The sequence below is a fragment of the Blennius ocellaris genome (genome assembly GCF_963422515.1).
Source record: "Blennius ocellaris genome assembly, chromosome: 24".
NCBI lineage: Eukaryota > Metazoa > Chordata > Actinopteri > Blenniiformes > Blenniidae > Blennius > Blennius ocellaris.
This window is the reverse complement of record NC_137673.1, coordinates 8,906,885-8,928,304: the sequence shown is the minus strand read 5'-3', so window position 1 is coordinate 8,928,304 and position 21,420 is coordinate 8,906,885. Positions and strand designations below refer to the sequence as shown.

The 21,420-nt window shown below is 46.4% G+C and overlaps 1 protein-coding gene across 1 annotated transcript; it reads right to left on the bottom strand.

Annotated features, from left to right (window-relative positions):
• Positions 1 to 14,233: 14,233 nt before the first annotated feature.
• Positions 14,234 to 21,420, bottom strand: LOC308147370 (cyclin-T2-like). The gene is made up of 9 exons (XM_080519490.1): positions 21,229 to 21,420; positions 20,733 to 20,814; positions 20,496 to 20,624; positions 19,251 to 19,311; positions 19,099 to 19,161; positions 18,935 to 18,980; positions 17,274 to 17,437; positions 17,124 to 17,194; positions 14,234 to 15,937 (listed from the first exon to the last, which is right to left on the bottom strand). Exons 1-9 carry the CDS (start codon positions 21,384 to 21,386, stop codon positions 14,987 to 14,989), a joined length of 1,725 nt encoding a protein of 574 aa, XP_080375616.1. The 5' UTR covers positions 21,387 to 21,420; the 3' UTR covers positions 14,234 to 14,986.

Genomic DNA, 21,420 nt, shown 5'->3' with positions numbered 1-21,420 from the left:
GACAGTGGCAATCGGCCCTGTCCTCATTAGATGGCGGCGGGCTGACGGCGCTCATTAGGCCCGGCGGCGGCAGCGCGGCGGGGATCTATTCTCCCGAGGTGACCAAAAAGGTGCTTACGCAGACCTTCCATAGTCCCGGTAATGATGCCCCAAGACCTGTCACTCTTGTCACAAGACTGACATGACCTTTTTCTGGCTCATGTGCTGAAAACGGATAAAGAAAAAAAAAAAATCCTAATTCTACAGGATGAGGAAAGAGATTGTTCCGTTTTTGCCTTTTTTTTTTTTTCCCCATTGGACAAGCACTGCTTCGCTCGGAGAGCGTTTCTTTTTTTTTTTTTTTGGTCAAACTTTCTAAGATGTTGATTCCCTTTTATCTTCCCCGTGAATTTGTCGGCGATTTAAGCGGTCATGAGTCTGGGGTTTTCTTTTTTTTCCCTCTCTTTTTTTTTTTTTTTTTTTTAATCGAAGCACAATAGCGAGGCCTTGCCATTAAGACCTATGAAATAGAGGCATGCTGAGAAGCGGCGACGCGGCAGCTGAATGGATGTCTGGAAGCAATCTGCGAGAGACGGCTGATCAATGTTCCGCCAAATGAAATGGGAGATGAAAAGATGTCTTTTAAGGCTCATGAAAAGGGGGGACTTGTTGGAGGGCGGGTTTTTTTTGTACGCCTTTCCATTTTTAACCTCAATCACCGGAGCGCAGCGCAGATGAAAGGGAGGGGGGGGGGGGGAGCGGCAATACGGTCGCCTACTGTGGCTTTCATCTCCCGGTGTCAAGTGACGACGGGACTTTTGCGTGCAACGTTTTAATACGCGGGCCTCGACACAAGCTTTCGACATCGCCGTACCGCCGCAACAAATTGAAAGCCGATCGGGAGCCGTACCGCCCAACGCTCTCCTCCGGTTTCACAGATTAATTGATTTTTTTGCGCCACAATAAAAGGTAATGGGAGTGTTTTTCTAATGATATTCCCGAGAGGGTAATCTAATATCATGGGGTCCCGACACAGAACCCTGTGGAACCCCATGGTTAGGGTTGCGGCCGTACCCTTGAAATACATAGAGGACGTGGTTTGGAATAAGGAAATAAGTCGTCTAGACTGTAACAGTGATAAAAGGAATATTAACAGTTTCTCCTTAGATTCCCAAAGGGTTGTTAAAGGGTTTAGAGTCAAGTCTTTCATAACGTCTTTTCCCGTCTTTTTTTGCCCGTCCCCAGTTTGGGAACGACTGAGCTCCAAAGAAAAGGCCGGCTGACCTTTCGCTCTCTGATCTTGATGTGAGAATCACCCGCCGAATAATCCGAATAATCCCTCCAGGAGTACTAATCGTTAGGATCAATGGGGAAGTGGTCCGTGTTGGAGCTGGAGGAGTCTGGATTTCCGTGTCGGGGCTCGTCAGTATCGGTTCCCAGCCTGGCAGTGACGTCCTGGACGGGAACCAGCGTCGTGAGTCGGAGTCGTTCCAAACAGGAACGTGATGAACGTGTGAATGACGGCTTCCTGTTTTGCCGCCAGACGATGGGGGGGATGATGGAAATGTCGTGGAATTGGTATCAACACTTTAAAAGTGTGCACAGGAATGGGAACGCAATGACGGGAGGGACAAAAACAAAAACAAAAGACAACGTTCCTAAGCTGTTGCCGATAATCCTCGTTACCTGGGCAACAGGTGTTTTCTGTTAAAGACGTCAAAACGCTTGTTTAAGGATCCACCGATACAAGTATCTCGTGGTACGTGACGTCTTCCATCTGCAGCAGGGAGACAAGAGACGTCTCGTCATTCTCGTCAACAGTGAACAAAGTATTGGTACTCGGTATCAGCATGTCGCTAAAGGTTAGTACTTTGTATCAATACTCTGTATCAGCAAGTAATGAAAGGTTAGTACTCATATCGATACTCGACGTGGGCAAGTAGCTAAAGGTTAGTACTCATATCGGTACACGGTATCAGCAAGTAGCTAAAGGTTCGTACTCGTGTCAGAACTTGGTATCGGCAAGTAGCTAAAGGTTAGTAGTCGTATCAGTACACAGTATCGGCAAGTAGCTAAAGGTTCGTACTCGCATCGGTACTCTATATGGTCGAGTAGCTAAAGGTTAGTACTCGTATCGGTACACCGTATCGGCAAGTAGCTAGATGTTAGTACTCGTGTCGGTACACGTATCGGCGAGTAGCTAAAGGTTAGTACTCACATCGGTACACGGTATCGGCGAGTAGCTAAAGGTTAGTACTCGTATCGGTACACGGTATCGGCAAGTAGCTAAAGGTTAGTACTCGTATCGGTACACGGTATCGGCAAGTAGCTAAAGGTTAGTACTCGTATCGGTACACGTATCGGCGAGTAGCTAAAGGTTAGTACTCGCATCGGTACACGGTATCGGCAAGTAGCTAAAGGTTAGTACTCGTATCGGTACACGTATCGGCGAGTAGCTAAAGGTTAGTACTCGTATCGGTACACGTATCGGCGAGTAGCTAAAGGTTAGTACTCGTATCGGTACACGGTATCGGCAAGTAGCTAAAGGTTACTACTCGCGTCAGAACTTGGTATCGGCAAGTAACTAAAGGTTAGTACTCGTATCGGTACACGGTATCAGCAAGTAGTTAAAGGTTAGTACTTGTACTCCTTTAAAAAAGTGGTATCGGTGCTTCCCTACATGATTCCATACAAAGTGTAAAATTGTCCAAAGTCACACATGAAGTGGGTAAAAGTCATTTCATTCTATTAAATGTTCTTCTGATTTAAAATTAATTAATTAATTAAACGGATCAAATATCTTGAACTCTCCGTTTCGCTGACTCCACAAACCTTCTCGTACAGACTTCACGAAGAGCCTTGCTGTGGTTGTTGACACACATTAACGTGCTGACACAGCGCTCCCTGATGGAAGAGCACTCTAATGGCAAACAAAGCACAGATGACGATTCCGTCGGTTCTCAATGACGTTGGGTCGGCGGTCCGATCCGGCCTTTTTGTCCCAAAGGAAGCCAGTGACTGGAACGGGGGCCACATATAGCGACGATTGACACCCCCGCCCCCCCCCCCAAGCTCCGGCGTACAAAACAGCCGAGACATACATTAATCCCACCCAGATTGGGGGACTGTATGAATTATACTAAGAACCTTTATGTTATTTCTCCTGATCTCCTACTGGGTGAATTGATTGCAATTCTTTTTTTCTTTGTCGGAGGAGTGTGTGTGTGTGTGTGTGTGTGTGTGTGTGTGTGTGTGTGTGTGTGTGTGTGTGTGTGTGTGTGTGTAATCCTGCAGCATGCCATGTGTCTTGGGAGACAACCAGGGAGCCATCTTGAATAAATAGAATTTGGACTCGACAAAAGCCACCTCCAGCTGAGCAATGAGAAAGCACCCCCCTATCCCCCCCCCCCCCCCCCCCCCCCGCCCCCATTGCCGCGCCCCCCCCCCCTACCACGCCGAGTGACATTTGAAAATAGCCAGGTGAGGTTTGAGTCGCTGTATCGATCCCCCCCCACCACCGCCCCCCCCCCCCATGACTTATTTTTGGAACATCGACGCTCATCAGGATGGATCAGCCGGAGAGAAAAAAAACACAAAAAACACCTCGGCGCAACTGGAGCGGCCGTTTTTAATGAGATTAATTAGATCGCTTATGAGTGATGGTCCTCCACCAATTACCTGGGCCTATAATACCGTTTCCCTCCACCCGAGGGGGGGGCGTCGGGCGGCGAGGAGATGATTAATCATCCCGTCCTGAGAGATTATGCGACGAAAAAAAAAGAAAGCCTCTTGGCCGAGCGCTGCCGAAACGCCGACTCCGGAGTTCAATCACGCCACGCGGGTGTAGTTCTGTACGACGAGCATGTTGGAACACGGAAACCCGCCGCCTCCATCCCTCTTCCCCATAATGAGGCTGCTGCTCTTCACATTCCGCCGCGTGACAGAATATCCGCGGCGGCTGTTTTTCACCGGTGAAGGATAGCAGCAGGAGGGGAGTGGGGGGTAGGGGTTGCGGCGGCCTCCCTCGCGTCTATTTCCTTTCCCCTCCTCGCTGAAGGGCAGGGAGGGTCAGCCGGCGCAGAGCGGGGCACAGCGGAGAGTGCGGCAGCCAGGAATCAAACCGCGGCGGGACTCGGTGCCGGGGATTGGAGAGCCGGCGGCCGCACGCTGAGCGCCGCGCCGGCTTTTATTGGCCCGCCTCCATCACACCTGTCACACTAGATTGGGTTTGTAGAAGCACTTCCTTCAGCTGAAAAGGCCAAAGTAGATTATCAAAGGGGGGGGGGGGGGGGGGGGGGGGGGGGGGTTGAAATGGAATAACCGGTGGAATGGGGCCAAACCCAACGCCTGGCTGTCTGAATGCAAATCACGATTGAATTATGACTGATCTGTTTAGTTTACAAAGTCTTACCGGAGTTTTCTCGCCGTCACGCATCCTTGACAAAGGGACGCGTTCCGTCTCCTCGACCCTCCGCCAGCCCAGGACGCCTCTAAATGACAATTGTTCCGCTTTACACCCAATGCGGCGCCCCGTAATTGAGGAACTTCCTGTGGAATTGAGTCGCAGCAATACTAATCTAGTCCTCAATTTGTGGCGGAGCCCCCCTCCCCCCTCCCCAACCCCCCTACGGAGAGCCGCCGAAGCCCCTGGGGGTCCACTGACCCACATCGAGAAGCAACAGACGAAGCACCGGTGTTAGATCCTCCAACTGCTTCTTCTCCCTTTTTTTTTTTTTGATGAAGTGATAATTGTCTGCGCTTTGTTTTTTTTTTGTTTTTTTTGTTCGCCGCCCGTATCCTCGTCTTTCTGATGGCACTTTAATGTGGTGTTCCTACAAACTTTACATGAAGCTTAACGTCTTAATTTCTTTGAGCTTGATTGGGGAATAAGCTCCATTGTGTCGGCATTAGGCGTGGATTTCGGAACAAACAAGCCAGCGCCACAACGACCTATAATCGCAATGTATTCTGTCGGGGTTTTTGTCTTCTAATTTAAAGTTTTTATACTTCAGTCTATAACTGAGAAAAGTCTGATTTCTCAAGTTTCTGGTCTGGAGACCAATCAGGCCAATCAGATGCCTTGAATTGCTTCAGTGTCACAACGAGCCTCCATCCGTTCTCCTTTCAATATGTCGTCCCATCGTCTCTAAAGAAAAGAACCTCGAAGTATGATGCCTCCGCCCTCGTGCTTCACGTTGGGGTGGTGTTCTTGGCGACGTTCTGGATCATCCAGATGGTCGTTGGCAGTCTTCAGCGTGCTGGCTTCAGGGGGTGGGAAGGGGTGGGGGTGGGGGGGTTAATCCATGATGGCGTAGTAGTGTGTTACTAATGATAAGCTCTGAGACCGTGGTCCCAGTTGACCAGGTCCTCCTGTGTCGTTCTGGGCCGATTCCTCACCTTTCTCGTGATCATGAGCCTCAGACTGATGGGGACTGACAGTTCATCTTGAGATTCTTCCATCATCCAGCCCTCATGCTGGTCTACAGTTTTGTCTCTGGTGTCCTTGTACTGCTCTTTGGTTTTGCCCACGGTGGAATATTTGGTGTCTGAGTGTGGACAGATTTTACTGGTAACTGGTTCAAACCAAGTCGTGGTGTAGTCAAGACCAAGACTTTAAGAGACGAGTACCAAGACAAGAACAAGACTTTAATGGACCAGTGCCAAGACAAGACCAAGACTTTAATGGAACAGTACCAAGACAAGACCAAGACTTTAATGGAACAGTACCAAGTCAAGACCAAGACTTTAAGAGACCAGTACTAAGTCAAGACCAAGACTTTAAGAGATCAAGTCAAGACCAAGACTTTAATGGACCAGTACCAAGTCAAGACCAAGACTTTAAGTGACCAGTACTAAGTCAAGACCAAGACTTTAAGAGATCAAGTCAAGACCAAGACTTTAAGAGATCAGTATGAAGACAAGACCTTAAATGAACAGTACCAAGTCAAGACCAAGACTTTAATGGACCAGTACCAAGGCAAGACAAAGACTTTTATGGACCAGTACCAAGATGAGACCAAGATGAGTCCAAGACCTTAAGACACCAGTATCAAATCAAGACCAAGACTTTAAGACACCAGTATCAAATCAAGACCAAGACTTTAAGGGTCCAGTATCAAATCAACACCAAGACGTTAAGAGACCAGTATCAAATCAAGACCAAGACTTTAAGGGTCCAGTATCAAATCAAGACCAAGACGTTAAGAGACCAGTATCAAATCAAGACCAAAACTTTAAGGGTCCAGTATCAAATCAAGACCAAGACGTTAAGAGACCAGTATCAAATCAAGACCAAGACTTTAAGGGTCCAGTATCAAATCAAGACCAAGACTTTAAGGGTCCAGTGTCAAATCAAGACCAAGACTTTAAGAGACCACATGAAGACCAATATATTGAAAATGCAGGCAGCTACTCTCGCCTGGCCTTCAACACTCCAACACGTGGTCTTCAAGACTAACAAGGTGTGTGACATCCAGTATTCTTACTGTTTGGGAGACGATCAAAAACTTATGACATGTAGATTTTCCAGATTCTGTCTCTCACAGCTGAAGTCCGGCGAAGATGAAAGAGAATCGCACGTCTTTGCTCAGTCTTGACCAGTATTATTATTGTTTTTGCCAGCAGGGGGGGACGTTCTCAACAAGACCTCTAATATCCGCCCAAGTGGGAACATGCAAACTCCACACAGTGACTCCAGAGTGCAAAGCCACTCCGCCTGTGGGGACGCCGTCACTTTTTAATAGGTCAGCTTAGTTCGGATGAAATTTTAATCGCGTCCGCGGCCGGCGCCGGCAGATGGAGAGTAATGACCAGTAAACACAACAATCAAACACACTCGCGGGAAAACCGGGCAAACTCCGGTCGAGCGTCTACGACGCGTGAATAAAATCTTTTTTTTTCCAAAAATTTTTCTTCCCTTTCAAGAGCATTTGTGATCCACAGAAACATATGTGCCGGGGCTGAGCGGCGGCGGCGTTAAATTAATGAGGTGCCGATTCAAAAGGGAGAAAACAGAGATGAAGAGGGAACGTGAGCACACACTGGAGGAATTATCCTGCAGCAGGTGCGTCTCTTGGATGTTTCCCTCACACACACACACACACACATAGAGGATTAGCTTTGTTACACCCTCACAGAAGCATGAATCACTGCCTCACACGGGGAGGCTCATCGCTCCGCGGTTAAGGACAGGTTGATGGAACCCTACAGAAGGCAACACAATGTCTCGTCGCCGGTGTTGTAATATTTGACACGGCGTTGCGTAACAATCCCTCCCCCCCACACACCCCCCCCCCCCCCCCCCCCGCCAACAAGGGGCCATGCTATCGCGTCTCCAAAACAACCCAGAGATTCTATTTTCATCCGTACGTTTTCACCTTTTTAAAAAAAACAAAACATCAATAATGCCTTGGCAGCAGCCCCCCTGCTGTGAACGCACAACAACCAGATTTCTATGCTCTGTCGACCCAAATCCAGCTCTGGAAAGCCTCGACTCCTACCTTTTCTCCAATTCGGCTTTCTCAATAACCAACTCATCCTCCTCCTCATCCTCCCACTCGGCCCCGTAATCCATAACGTTTTTTTTTTTTGCTACGCTGCTACGCCGATGACATCCCGCTCTGCATCTCCCACGGAAACCTGGAGATCCAAATATCTGCCTGTTCTGTCGACGGTACAATATGTCAAGTGTTTGTTCGGCGTAATTCGATACAACCTGAAATAATTCGGTTTCGGGTGGAACGAAGACAGCCGTCGACTGAGGACTCCTACGGACTTTGGACAGTCTTTGAAGTTCGCCGCTCGCCGCAATTGCGCAACAGTATGCGACCGCGCAAGAATAACACAAAGGCAGTTCGTTACATTGCGGAATTTGGGGAGAAAATACACCAAAAAAAATGGGCAATTTTCCACAATCATCAAGATATTCAACTTAAACCAGGATGTTTCATCCCCGCAGTACAGGTTTATGCCACAAGAGGGTGTGTTGAGTCACAAAGAAGCAGCACCAAACACAAAAAAAAAAAGGTTACTCACCGTTGGAAGTTGGGCCAACTTCGGTAATCGGTGCGCAACTTTGAGCATCCCAGTCTTCTCGGCAACTTGGGGGCGACGGTCAATCTGAAAAACCAGGACGAGTGGAGACGTGAGCGCCTTTAAATCCGATGCGTTTCTACGATATCGCCGCAACGCAATAGTTGTTTTAACCACCAAAAAAAAAAAAAAAGTTTCTTTTTCCACATTTCTACTCGTCTGTTTATCTCTGACCTCGGCAGCCTCCCGACATAAACCTTCCAGTTCTCGCCACAATACCGCCGGCATGTAATCCGTCTTTAGACAGACATTCAAAGCTCATCTGGCCGCACAAGGCTGTCTGCTTCTTCAGTGTCTGTCATGTATTCTGGATGGATTGCACAACTAAACCCCCCCCCTCCGACACAACCGCCAGGAGTGTGCAGGAATTAATCGATTGGATGTTTTCCGGCGGTCACAGCAAGAACAAACTCTTTGGATAGTTCATGTTTTGGTAGCTTTGCATAGTCGTTTTATAGAAATATGTCGGCGGATTTTGACCTAATTTGATACCATTGGGTGTTTCTGAGGTTGTTTATTTTTTATAAAATTGTCTCATTTGGGTCTTTCTTATTATAATTTTTTTTTTTTTTATTCAGCTACATGTTTATTTTAACCAATTTTCTTCTCATAATTTGGTTATTTTAAGTGTTGTTGTTTTTTTCTCGTGTATTTTACACTATTTTGCACATCCGACCAAAAACAATGGCTCAGTCCTATTTTTCTATATTTATTCAACATAAACAAAGCATATGAAGATGCAACATAAAATCACACCGGTTTCAATTTATAGCCAACAATCATATTAACAATATTCCCCCTTTTTTTTTTTTTTTTTGCATGTTTTTGTCATTTTGTGTGACATTTTTGGTTGTTTTATGGAAATATTTGGGCTTAACTACACTTCTAGTTCTTTAGAACGTCTGTTTAGCGTTGACTGGTGTCACATTGGTGTCGAGTTCCTGCAGATCCGTTTCGAAATAGTGTTTGGTGTCATTTTTAAAACAAAATAACATCTACCTTCCCCGGTGTTTTTGCACTTTATACATAATGTTCTGGGATAATGAGTGTTTCTTACATGCAAGAACCGCCAAAATGCCTTTATTCAGCCCCGATTCTTCCCATCTTTTCCAGTCCTTTGACCACATTTTCATCCCGATCCCCATTTCTTATTCACATTCATTCTGCCACAGGAGCTCAGTGACGAGAGCCGGACCATTAGGAGGGAAATAATTACGAGGGTAGGTATTTTCCTTGGTGTTGTGATTGCGGGGTCATTATGCCCTCCCTAATGAAACAAACCAGCGGAGAGCCTCCGTGTCTGGGGGGGGGGGGGGGGAGGGGTGTTGGGCGCCGTTATCGTCGCCCTTCAGAGGGTATAAAAAGGAAAACACTTCACCGGCGGGCTAATTAAAAACCGGAGAGGTTCGGCGAGCGAGGAGGCCAAACAAACCCACACAGGTGGCGTGCGTTGCCGCGCGGCGTTCATGTTTATGCATGGCGGCGGCGCTTCTGGTGGCGTGGATTGTTTGAAAGACTCTCTCTCTATCTCTCTCTCTCCCTCGTTCATTTCTGGTCGGTGACGCCGACAGGAAGGACCCGGCGGCGTTTTTTTCTCTCTCCCCGTGACGGGACCCGCCGCTCAAATAGGCCATCGGTGCGCCGTAATTAGTTCAAATGTCGAAGCCGGTGAATTATTGATGACTGGGTGAGCGAGCGGGGAGGAAGACGTTTCACATCAACTCTGTGTGTGTGTGTGTGTGTGTGTATTTTATTAAAAAAAAAGAAGAAGAAGAAGAAGAGAGCCGTCTCTTTTTAAAGGACAGCTGGTGCCGAGCGTCTCACCAACACCAACATGAGTCTCTGGTGTTCGGGCCATGAGAGGATGAGATAAACCGGGGTAGTAAAGGGAATAATTACACACTGTGAACTAATGTCTTGTTTTTCTCGGGGAACAGCTGGCTAAGGAGAGCACTGCTTCTTTTCCTTTTTTTTTCTTCTCTCCCTCCCTCTCTCTCTCTCTCTCTCTCTCTCTCCTCTCTTTGTGACGCCTCAGCAGTGGGCATGCGACGAGAAAGTTGCACCAGGACAGAGTGTAATTCATGCTGCTGCCAATCATTGGATATAATTGCACGTAGCATGGTGTAATGGCAGCACCTCCCTCCCTCCACCCCCCCTCACTCCATCCCTCCATCCTCGGGCTCTATCTCAGGTACTTAGAGAGGTGAAAGAGAGAGAGAGAGAGAGAGAGAGAGAGAGGGGGGGGGGGGGGGTTCCATCAAGCGGCTGATTTTTCAAGAGAGACCTCTCAGACAGAACCACAACGCAAACCGCCTTGTAATTGTGAATCATTTGCATTAAGACCCACACAGCCCCCCCCCTCCTCCTCCTTCTCCCCCCCCTCTCCTGCTGACTTTTATTTTGAACCCGCGAAAATCACCACGTGGTTAATGAGATGGACTGGCGCCAAAGGTTTGAGCTCACAGGTGTCGATTGGTGGCAAACCTAAAAAAAATAAAAATAAAAATAAAAATCCTGCGTCTTTTTTTTTGCCCCCCCCTTCCCATCTCCAAGGTTATTCAACGCTGTTTGTGTTGTTCTCGCTGTAGTTTAATAAATAAATTACATCCACAAACACAGAAAGTGACGCGGGGGTTTGGATTGAACGGGGGTGAAATGCAACACTGCCATCTAGTGGGCAGGAGCGCGAACAGCAGATCGTTACACAATCGAGGAGGCCAAATTATTGGACTTATTTGAATTTATTTGACATTTCATACAGCGATGACACGGTATTTACGTTTGAAATTAGGTCTTCTGTAATTTTTTTGTCCTCTCTTGTTGCTAAAAATGCTCAATTTCACTCATCCTGGACAGTTTTTTTGATACTCTGCAAAATAAATTTGATCCTATACGCTAAAAAAAAAAAAAAAAAAGGGTCCTTTTTAAGATTACACATGACACACATGGTATAGAATTCACATATGCAGGCTTGATGTGTATTCATTTGTTGTGAATTATGATGTTTTGTTTTGTTTTTCCAATTATTTTCAGTAAATTCCTGAAAAGAAATGTTTAGATTCCATATTTAAATGATAATCCAACATGCTATGTAAGGAAATGACGTTAAATGAACATTTAATGGGATTTACATCTTTTTGGGTGGGAAATAAAAGCTTTTATTATGTTTCATTTGCATCTAAATGACATTTAGCAATTTTTATCATGCTTTATTATATTTTACTCTGGAAAGTTTAAATGAGCTTTGAAGCTTTCATTTGGGTCATTTTGAGGTCATAAGGTCAAGTTTTATTTTTGAATTTTAAATCTTTAAAACCAATTTTATGAGATTTTGAGTCAATTTTTTTGATTCCCCACCCCAATATTACCGAATCACAATCCCTCCTTAAAGAGAAATGTTAAAAAACAAAAAAATTCCTCGCTGAATATGAACATTCACCTTCTTCCTCAGCAGAAAAGCACCTCCTCCTCCTCCTCCTCGGCTCGTCGTCTCCGCCTAATTAGCAGCCTGGACGGTGTTTTCCCCGTTCAGATGGCTCCTAATTCTGGGGATTTGCTGCAGATCCCTCCGAGCGAAAAACAAAAAACAAAAAAACAGTAGGAGGCGTCGTCTCGCTGAGGCCTCGAGAGGCGGCCAGAAATAAACCCAGCAAGCGAACGCGAGGACGTCCAGATGGTCGAGTCTTCACTCGAGCCCACCCTCTTACATCTATTGTCTCTAAAATTAGAAGGTGTGGAAGAATCAAGACCCCCCCCCCCCCCCCAAAAAAAAAAAAATATGGGGTGGAGGGTAAATTAAAGAAAAGCTGTTGCCGCTTTGTCGTCGGGAACTTGGGATCTTCCTGCAGGTTCTTTTTCCCCCTGAGGACCTCGTCTCGTCCATGAGCGCCGGCAGCAGCTGCTCGTCACTCCGACACAAGCTGAGAGCGACGGTCAGTTAATGCAATCAGCGACAAATCGATTCATGTGCGGCCCGACACCAACTCCACTCAGAATTACCACCAAGATGACAAGGAACAACCACAGAGAACCGCAAATGACCACAAAGACCAGAAACACGACCGCAAAGACGAAAGAAATGACCACGTCGGCCAGAAAAATGTACACAAATACTCTGAGAATGAGCAAAAAGAGACCAAAGACCAGGTAAAACAACCACAAAGAAAAGGAAAACAACCATACAGGATGTTAAAATGAAACATGAAAAATTAAAAATGAACACTAAGGCTTAAAAACGACCACAAATATGAGAAACATGACCACTAATGCGTGAAAACCACAAAGATGAGAAAAATGACTACTAAGGCTTAAAAACAACTACAAATATGAGAAAATGACCACTAAGGCGTGAAAACAACCACAAAGATGAAAAAAACGACCACAAAAACAAGCAAAATGACCACGAAGGCATGAAAACGATCACAAAGATAAGAAAAATGACCACAAAGGTGTGAAAATGACCACAAAGATGAGAAAAATGACCACAAAGGTGTGAAAATGACCACAAAGATAAGAAAAATGACCACAAAGGTGTGAAAATGACCACAAAGATGAGAAAAATGACCACTAAGGCGTGAAAACGACCACAAAGATGAGAAAAACGACCACTAAGGCGTTAAAAATGACCACAAAGATGAGAAAAACGACCACTAAAGCGTGTAAACGACCACAAAGATGAGAAAAACGACCACTAAGGCGCTAAAAATGACCACAAAGATGAGAAAAACGTCCACAAAGATGAGAAAAATGACCACAAAAACAAGAAAAACGATTACGAAGGCATGAAAATGACCACAAAGATGAGAAAAACGACCACTACGGCTTAAAAACGACCACAAAGATGAGAAAAACGTCCACAAAGATGAGAAAAATGACCACAAAAACAAGCAAAATGACCACGAAGGCATGAAAACGATCACAAAGATAAGAAAAATGACCACAAAGGTGTGAAAATGACCACAAAGATGAGAAAAATGACCACAAAGGTGTGAAAATGACCACAAAGATAAGAAAAATGACCACAAAGGTGTGAAAATGACCACAAAGATGAGAAAAATGACCACTAAGGCGTGAAAACGACCACAAAGATGAGAAAAACGACCACTAAAGCGTGTAAACGACCACAAAGATGAGAAAAACGACCACTAAGGCGCTAAAAATGACCACAAAGATGAGAAAAACGTCCACAAAGATGAGAAAAATGACCACAAAAACAAGAAAAACGATTACGAAGGCATGAAAATGACCACAAAGATGAGAAAAACGACCACTACGGCTTAAAAACGACCACAAAGATGAGAAAAACGTCCACAAAGATGAGAAAAATGACCACAAAAACAAGAAAAACGATTACGAAGGCATGAAAATGACCACAAAGATGAGAAAAACGACCACTAAGGTGTGAAAACGACCACAAAGATGAGAAAAATGACCACTAAGGCTTAAAAACGACCAAAGATGAGAAAAATGACCACAAAAACAAGAAAAACGACCACTAAGGTGTGAAAACGACCACAAAGATGAGAAAAACGACCACTAAGGCATGAAAATGAACACAAAGATGAGAAAAATGACCACTAAGGCGTGAAAACGACCACTAAGATGAGAAAAATCGACCACAAAAATGAGGAAAAACGACCACAAAGATGAGAAAAATGACCACTAAGGCGTGAAAATGACCAAAGATGAGAAAAACGACCACTAAGGCTTAAAAACCACCACAAAGATGAGAAAAACTACCACAAAGATGGGAAAAATGACCACAAAAACAAGAAAAATTACCACGAAGGCGCGAAAACGACCACAAAGATGAGAAAAACGACCACCAAGGCGTGAAAACGACCACAAAGATGAGAAAAACGACCACTAAGGCTTAAAAACTACCACAAAGATGAGAAAAATGACCACAAAAACGACCACTAGGGTGTGAAAACGACCAAAGATGAGAAAAACCACCACAGACGGACAGGAACTCAAAATTCTAAGACCAGACAAAAATAACAACAAACTGAAAATGACCACAAAGTGGAAAATTCCACGAAACGTTGAGACATAAAAGAAAAACATTGTTCGTAGCAGTGAAACTACAAAATAAATACTTGTTAATAAATGAAAAACCAGAGATCTGTGTGTAAAAATAAAATAAATAAATAAAACTGGACTTTTACACTTTATTTGTTCTCCCGATACAGAAATCCAGGATACGATGATCAATACAGACTCTGTGTTTCATCTCATGACACACGGAACCAAACATTCTTTATTTACACTCCACTGCTTTGCTTACACACCTGATCCGTCGCCATGACGACATACAATCGCCATGTAGTCGCTTTCTTTTTCTTTTTTTTTTTTAAGCATCATAAATGCTCTTCCAAACAGCATATGATGACTCGGCACGTTTAAAATTTTTGTTGTTGTTGTTGAACTTTTGAAAAAAAAAAATTAAATAAAACAAAGCAATGTCTTAGCTCGCGTTCGGGGGCGGGGGCGGTTTTAGACGCGTCTCCACGACGACGGCGTCTAAAACACCCAAGAAAACGGAGGAAGATTCCTATTTTAAAAAGTTTCAAGACCTGAGATTTTTCAGTGGAAAGAAAAAGATTTTAAAAAAAAAACAACAACCTGTAAACTCTCGCTACTTTTTTTTTTTTTTTTTTTAATTTTCCCTTTCGTGACGGGAGAACATGCAGGTTAAAAAGAGGACGTGGCGTGGCGGCGAGCAGCGGGTGACATTTACACAGGGGGGGGGTTGGATCAGTGTGTGACGCGGCGGAGCGCGACGCAACATAACTTAAGACAAATAAAATCCTTTTTTTTGTCGTTTCTTCTTCTTCTTCTTTTTAAATCTACCCGATTTATAATACCTATAATACCTCCTCTCCTCCGCGGCGCCGCCTAGTGGCGGCGTCGGGGGTTACAAGTTCATTCCTTGGGCACTTAGTAACGAGTCCAGCATGTCGAAAGTGTCTTTGTAGTCGGTGTGTTGTCCGTTGGCGGGCAGCGCGCCGTTGGCTCCGTCGTGGTGCTCCGCCGCGCGCTGCCCGCCGTCGTAGCTAGCCTTGGAGCCGCGGCTCTTGGACGAGTGGTGGTGGTGGTGGTGGTGGTGGTAGTTGTGGTTGTGGTTGGCGTCCGAGTGCGGCCTCTTGCGCGACGACGGCGGTGGCCCCGCGTCGTGGCCGCCGGGAGGCCGCGCCCCGCCGCCGCTGCCTAGCGAGTACGCGTGGCCGTGCTTGGAGTGGCGGTGCTCTTTGTGCTTGCTCTCCGACGACACCTTGATCCGCATCTTCAGCTCCTCGCTCGTGGCCGAGCCGTTCTCGCCGAATGGCGCGGCGGGCGCTAGCCGCGGCTTCTTGGAGGCGGGGCGATCCCGCCGCCCGTCGGCCTGCGCCGGCGGCTGCGAGCGCTTCTTGTGGTGGTGCGGCGGCGGCGCGCCGTACGAGTCCGTGCTCGCCTCGTCCTTGGCGCCGTTCTGCAGCCCCTGCTCCGCCGCGTGCTTCTCGCGGTACTTCTCCAGAGTCAAGACCTTCTGCGGCCGCGGGGGGGCAGCGGCGGCGGCGGCAGCGGGTGGCGGCGGGGGGTCGCCGGCACCGCCGCCCGACTCTTTGTGTTTATGTTTGACCGGCGTGAAGTCCAAACGCGGCGGCGACGGGAACTGCTCGTACTCCTTCGACGGGTCGCCCAGCGGCTGGTAGGAGGCGTACGAGGCGGCGATGGCGTTGAGCGACGGCACGTCGCAGGAGTCAGAGGACGACGTGGAGGGGAAGAAGGAGTTGGTGACGGTGGAGAGGCCGTCCAGCGACGCCCCCTGGAAGGCGCCGTCCACCGCCGAGCCGTCCGCCTTGGGCTTCTTGGCCGCTTGGATCGCCTGCAGAGACAAAACACGTCACACTCTGGTCGTTCCTCGGCAACGGCAGAAATCGTGACAACGACGCAGCTAGCGTGCAAGGCCGCTAGTGGGCGCCGAAACCACACACACAGTAAATAACACGCTATAAACATTGACAATATGGTGCCTTTCAAAATTAAAGTCATGACATGGCGGAGGACTGTCATGTTTTCAGTGTTTTTAAAAAGTTCCCTTTTCCCCGGAGACTTAACCCTTTTTCAAAAAGTTGTGTTTCCACCGACAAAAAGCATCTTCATCTGTTTCCATGCGACCAGATTGCTTTAAAAAAACTAAAACAAATTGCACCTTCATCTGTTTAAATGGAAACAGAGTACTTTCAAAAAATTGCGTGTTCAAGTTTCCATGCGAACAGATTGCTTGCAAAAAGTTGCGGCGTCATCTGTCTCCATGGAAATGTAGTGCTTTTGTAAAAGTCGCAACTTTGCCCATTCCCAAAGAGGCAGAGCTTTTTCAAAAAGTTGTGTTCCCCCCGTTTCCACAGAGAGCCGCAGCGTTTTCAAAAAGTTGCGTCTTCATCCGTTTCCATGCGAACAGATAGCTTAAAAAAAAAAAAATTGCGCCTTCATCCTTTTACATGGAAACTGGGTACTTTTAAAAAGTTGCGTGTTCAAGTTTCCATGCAAACAGATTGCTTTAAAAAAAAAATTGCGCCTTCATCCGTTTACATGGAAACAGAGTACTTTCAAAAAGTTGCGTGTTCAAGTTTCCATGCAAACAGATTGCTTGCAAAAAGTTGCGTCTTCATCTGTTTCCATGCGAACAGATTGCTTTAAAAAAAAAAAAGTTGCGCCTTCCTCCATTTACATGGAAACTGAGTACTTTCAAAAAGGTGTGTGTTCAAGTTTCCATGCGAACAGATTGCTTTAAAAAAAAAAAAAGTTGCGTCTTCCTCCGGTGACATGGAAACTGAGTGCTTTCAAAACGTTGCGTCTTCATATGTCCCCATGGAAACGGGGTGCTTTGTAAAAGTCAGGACTTTGCCCGTTCCCACAGAGGCAGCGCTTTTTCAAAAAGTTGCATTTCAAAATGTCGCGCTTTCATAAACATTGCATTTGGGTAAAAAAAAAAAAGCAACAAAAAATGTTGCACCCCCCACACCCCGCTTTAATGTTTAAAAAAAAAAAAGACGAACGTCTGGACTCACCCTCCAGTTCCGTATCCTCTTCAGCTTGCTGGGCGTTTTCTCCAGGATCTGCAGGAACTCGTGCGTGAGCTCTGAAAAGCATGAACGCAGAACGTGTTAAATCGGGGGTGGGGGTGGGGGGGTTGGTGGACGTGTGGGGGCGGGGCCTACCGTCCAGCAGCTGCAGCGTGACGCTGCGGTCCACGTACTCCCACCAGTGCTTGCCGTCGGTGGACACGGGGATCTCCCAGTTGGACCACTTGCAGGCGAGGTGGATGCAGACGCAGGCGACGACCGTGGGCCTGTACTGCAGGCAGAAGGTGGTGAGGTGGAGGCTGCAGGGGGTGGGGGGTGGAGGAGGAGGGGGGCAAAAAGCACAGGGGGCGGAGGACCTCCGTCAGCCGAGGTGCCATAACTTTTCTTTTTTCTTTTAAGCCAGATGTCGTCACGAGACACTCGGCCTTACCTCGCAGGAACGCAACATTAAAAGTTCCTACGTGTCTGAATACGGCGACACAGTATAGATGTAGAAATTCTAGAATAAATCTGCTATCTATGATTTGCTTTCAAAGAAAAAACAACAACAAACAAACAAACAAAAACAACAGAAAACAAAACAGCATTTCTCAATCTCTCAGTGACAATAATCTGACCTTCCAGGTTCGATCGAATCGTTTTACGTTTATTTGTTGTTGTTTTTTTTTGTTTTTTTAAAGTTGAACACAAGAGAATGAGAAACACTGAAGACAAACCATTCGGCGTAGAGGAGGGGGGGCGGGGGGGTAATAAATGAACAAATCACCCGTGCAACCCAAAAGCCAAACTACACTGCAAATCCCTGCTCCGGGGGCGACGATGCTGGCGTCAAATTACAAAGCCCAATCAGTGTTATTGGTGGTAAACTTCCGCAAGCAGTCGAAGCGACAGAAACGCGCATCTGCCGGACCGCCAATGTCGTACAAACTCTCAATATTAGTCCACTTGAGCTGATTTTGCAACGTTTTCCTCAACTGACTGTTGTATTTTTGATGCTGGTGTCAAATTACAACCGCACAAGCTGCAAATTGGCTTCTTAAAGGCTCAATGTCCATATGTTTAGACAAAAAACTAAAATTTTTTGCTTCATATGAGCCTTTTTTTTTTTTTTTTTTACATTTTCACACGTAATCTACTTAACACATTTTTAATGAATTTTTCAACATTTGCATGCATAATTGAATTCACTGAGGATTCGGATCAGTTTTTTTTGGTGTTAATTATAGTTTCCATTTGGCAGATTTCAAACGATCCTGTGCTATAAAGACGATACGACAGAAGCTAGTACTGTTTGCAGTATAGTTTGGCGTTTGTGCCTCTGAGGGTTAACAAAACAAAATAAAAAAATAAAAAAAATAAAGCAAAAGGAAGGGGGAAAATTAAGAAATTTGAAAAAGAACTGAGAACTTTACTTACCCAAAAAGGCTTAAAAGTTTAAGAATCTTTAGGGGCAATCTATATTCAGGCTACCGTTTGAGTTTTCGCTCTTTTTTTTTTTTTTTTTTTTTTTAAGACATGTGCACTCTGTACCAAACATCCCAGCACCACTACACTCCACATTGCGCGTTCCACCCCGACGTGCCAACACAGAGCTCGTGTACAATACACCGCACACCGCAGCCCCGCCCCCTCGGTACCGCCCCGCCCCCTCCCTACCCCTACCCCTACCCCGGGGTGGGGGGGGGGGAGGTTTCCCGGGGAGCAGACAAGAGCGTTGGACACGGGAAGGGGGGACCCTGCAGGACAGGAAGCCATAGTGGGCCATTACAGTGCAATAATGGGAACAGGGTAATAACCTGTTGGTAGCCATGAAATAGGAAGTCTGTGCCAAATCCTTGCTCGCTGCAAAACAAAGGAGAGAGAGAGAGAGAGAGAGAGAGAGAGGGAGGGGCGTTAGTGCAAGGAAACGCTGAAACGAGGGGAAATGGCGGTGGCAGGAAGGGGGGGGGAAAGGTCGTACCTCGTACTAGCTGGGAACATCGCACAACATCTGTATGTGGATGATCGACTGTTATTTCAAAACCTGCGGAGGAAACACGAGTCAGGAGACGGAAGGAGCGGCAGGCGAAATGTGCTCTGGTGTGTGTGTGTGTGTGTGTGTGTGGCGCTCACCAAGTGTTTGCAGCACGATGCTTTCCAGTACGACCAGCTCCTGTACCTGCAGCTGGAATGCCTGGAAGGACAGCGAAGGGTTAATCAATGGACCCTAAAACCAGCATCGGGAGGTCGACGTGTCGCTTTTCCACACGTATACATTTAGTTCCCGTCCAAGGGGAAGCTCGGCCACCGTGGATATGTCTTTCTAATTCAATCTAACTAAAGCAGGGGAGTCAAACGTGTGGCCCGGGGGCCAGGAGCGGCCCACCAGAGGATCCAATCCGGCCCGCCATGACATTTTTTATTTAAAGTATAAATATGAAAACTGACAGGCTGATCTAAAAACACCAGATCGGCAAAAATGACATTCAAAACCGCCCTCGGTCAGAATTTGACCCCTGACATTAATGCTTCTGTGGAGGTCACATGACGCAACGCCTTTCACAATAAAACAATGAGTCCAATTTATGTGAAGTGATGCTTGAGACACGTAAACTCAAATTTTTTTCTCTCCAGATGATAAAAATACAATATGCAGATACAGCTGATTTGGGTTTTTTTGGGGGCAAATATAATATCTGATTTCCTTTAATATGTATATTTCAGAATAGACTGGCAAATTCTTGCAGTTACAAAAGGATCAAAAGAAGGAAAGACTTTGACATTTGTCCATATCTGCAGTTTAATATGTTACGTTTGACTTGTTGGGCCTCCAGAGGTCAGATCAGGTTGGATGTGGCCCCTCAGCTGAAATGAGTTTGACGCCCCTGAATTAAAAGGTTTATTCTAAATTATCCAAAAGTGATGAGGGAAAACTACCACAAAGAGTTTAAGTACCAAACAAAACAAGGCCACAAATGAGGGGAAAAAACATCCTCCGAGGCTCAAAATTGACCTCAAAGTGAGTCAAAATGGCAAGAAAGCGGCTTAAAAGAACCACAATAACAAGACGGGGGGAGCACAGAGATGACGAAGATGATCACATATTCAAAAAACGGCGACGGAAAGGAGGAAAATAACCACGAGTCCGGTTTGGACAAAGGCGGATCAACGTCTTTGCCAAACCCAGGCGGGACAAGAGGAACCAGATCACAGAGACGGACTAGTTCACAACCAAAACTTCAGAGAAAGACATCAAAATAAGTACAACAAAGGGGGGGGGGGGGGGGTAATCAAGTCATGCTGAGTCTACACGTTTACAGTAAAGGCAGATCAGGGTGGAGGTGGGTGGGGGGGTTCTGAGTCACAGCACAAGCTTACGTTGCTTTTAGTGTCTACGGCAGGCTCCTGTGGGTTGATGCAGGCGTGGGCTATCTTTATGAAATACTCCAGCTTCCGGGGCTGCTCCTCCACTTTGGACGCCAGGAACAACGTGGTCTGTGAAATGACCTGCAAAAAAAAAGAAGAAAAAAAAGAAAGAAATCAGCCCACGTTGCATCCACCACTTCTCCCACAGGGGAGGGGGGAATTAGAGCCTGGACGAGGAGCGATACTCACATTTCTGTGGAATTTGGTGAAGGAGTGGATCATATAAAACCTGTGCATATATACAATAGCAGTGTTGATGATGAGTTGGGAGCTGTGGAGAGGAGTTAAGGACTACAAAGCAGATTCAATAAAAATAAATAAAAACACGCTGATCGTCACTGACAGGGGTTAATTTGCCCGGATTAGTCCCGGATATACACGCAGGAGAAATTAGCCGGACTGGTTATTTCCTTGAGTTCTCATCTCGAGCCCGGTGCTAACAATAGAACCGAGACAAACAATAGCTACGTTAGCGTGTAGGCCGCGGCCGAGCCAAGAAAAGCGCAATTAAACGCATTAACAACGAGAACACAAAGACTAAATTCACACAAAATATCAAAGATGTGTTAATAAGACGCTGTGAGGTATATTTCAGGGGATTAATTGTGAAATTAAGCCGTTTTGGAGGCTGCGGCGCCCCTGTCGCCGGATGCTAACCGAGCCGGCTAAGCCTGTTATCGGATACACGTTGAGCCTCTGGCCGATGTCCTGGATCAGGTTGGCGGCCTGCTGCCGGTACGAGAGCTCCCGGTCGGCCTCGATGCCGCAGCGGCGGGACGGCGTCTCCTTCAGCTGCTCCCGGGTGAAGAGCCATTTCGTGGAGGGTCCCCGGTGCACCGCCATTACGCTCCCACGGCCAAGCCCGACGGGGAGGGGG

What these genes read in the sequence shown, in the direction of transcription:
- LOC308147370 (XM_080519490.1), bottom strand. Translation starts at nt 21,386, where the DNA reads ATGGCGGTGCACCGGGGACCCTCCACGAAATGGCTCTTCACCCGGGAG. An exon ending in CACGCTGCAGCTGCTGGACG is followed by an intron (nt 17,195 to 17,273) that starts GTAGGCCCCGCC and finishes CATGCTTTTCAG; the next exon opens with AGCTCACGCACGAGTTCCTG. An exon ending in AGAGGATACGGAACTGGAGG is followed by an intron (nt 15,938 to 17,123) that starts GTGAGTCCAGAC and finishes TTGTCTCTGCAG; the next exon opens with GCGATCCAAGCGGCCAAGAA.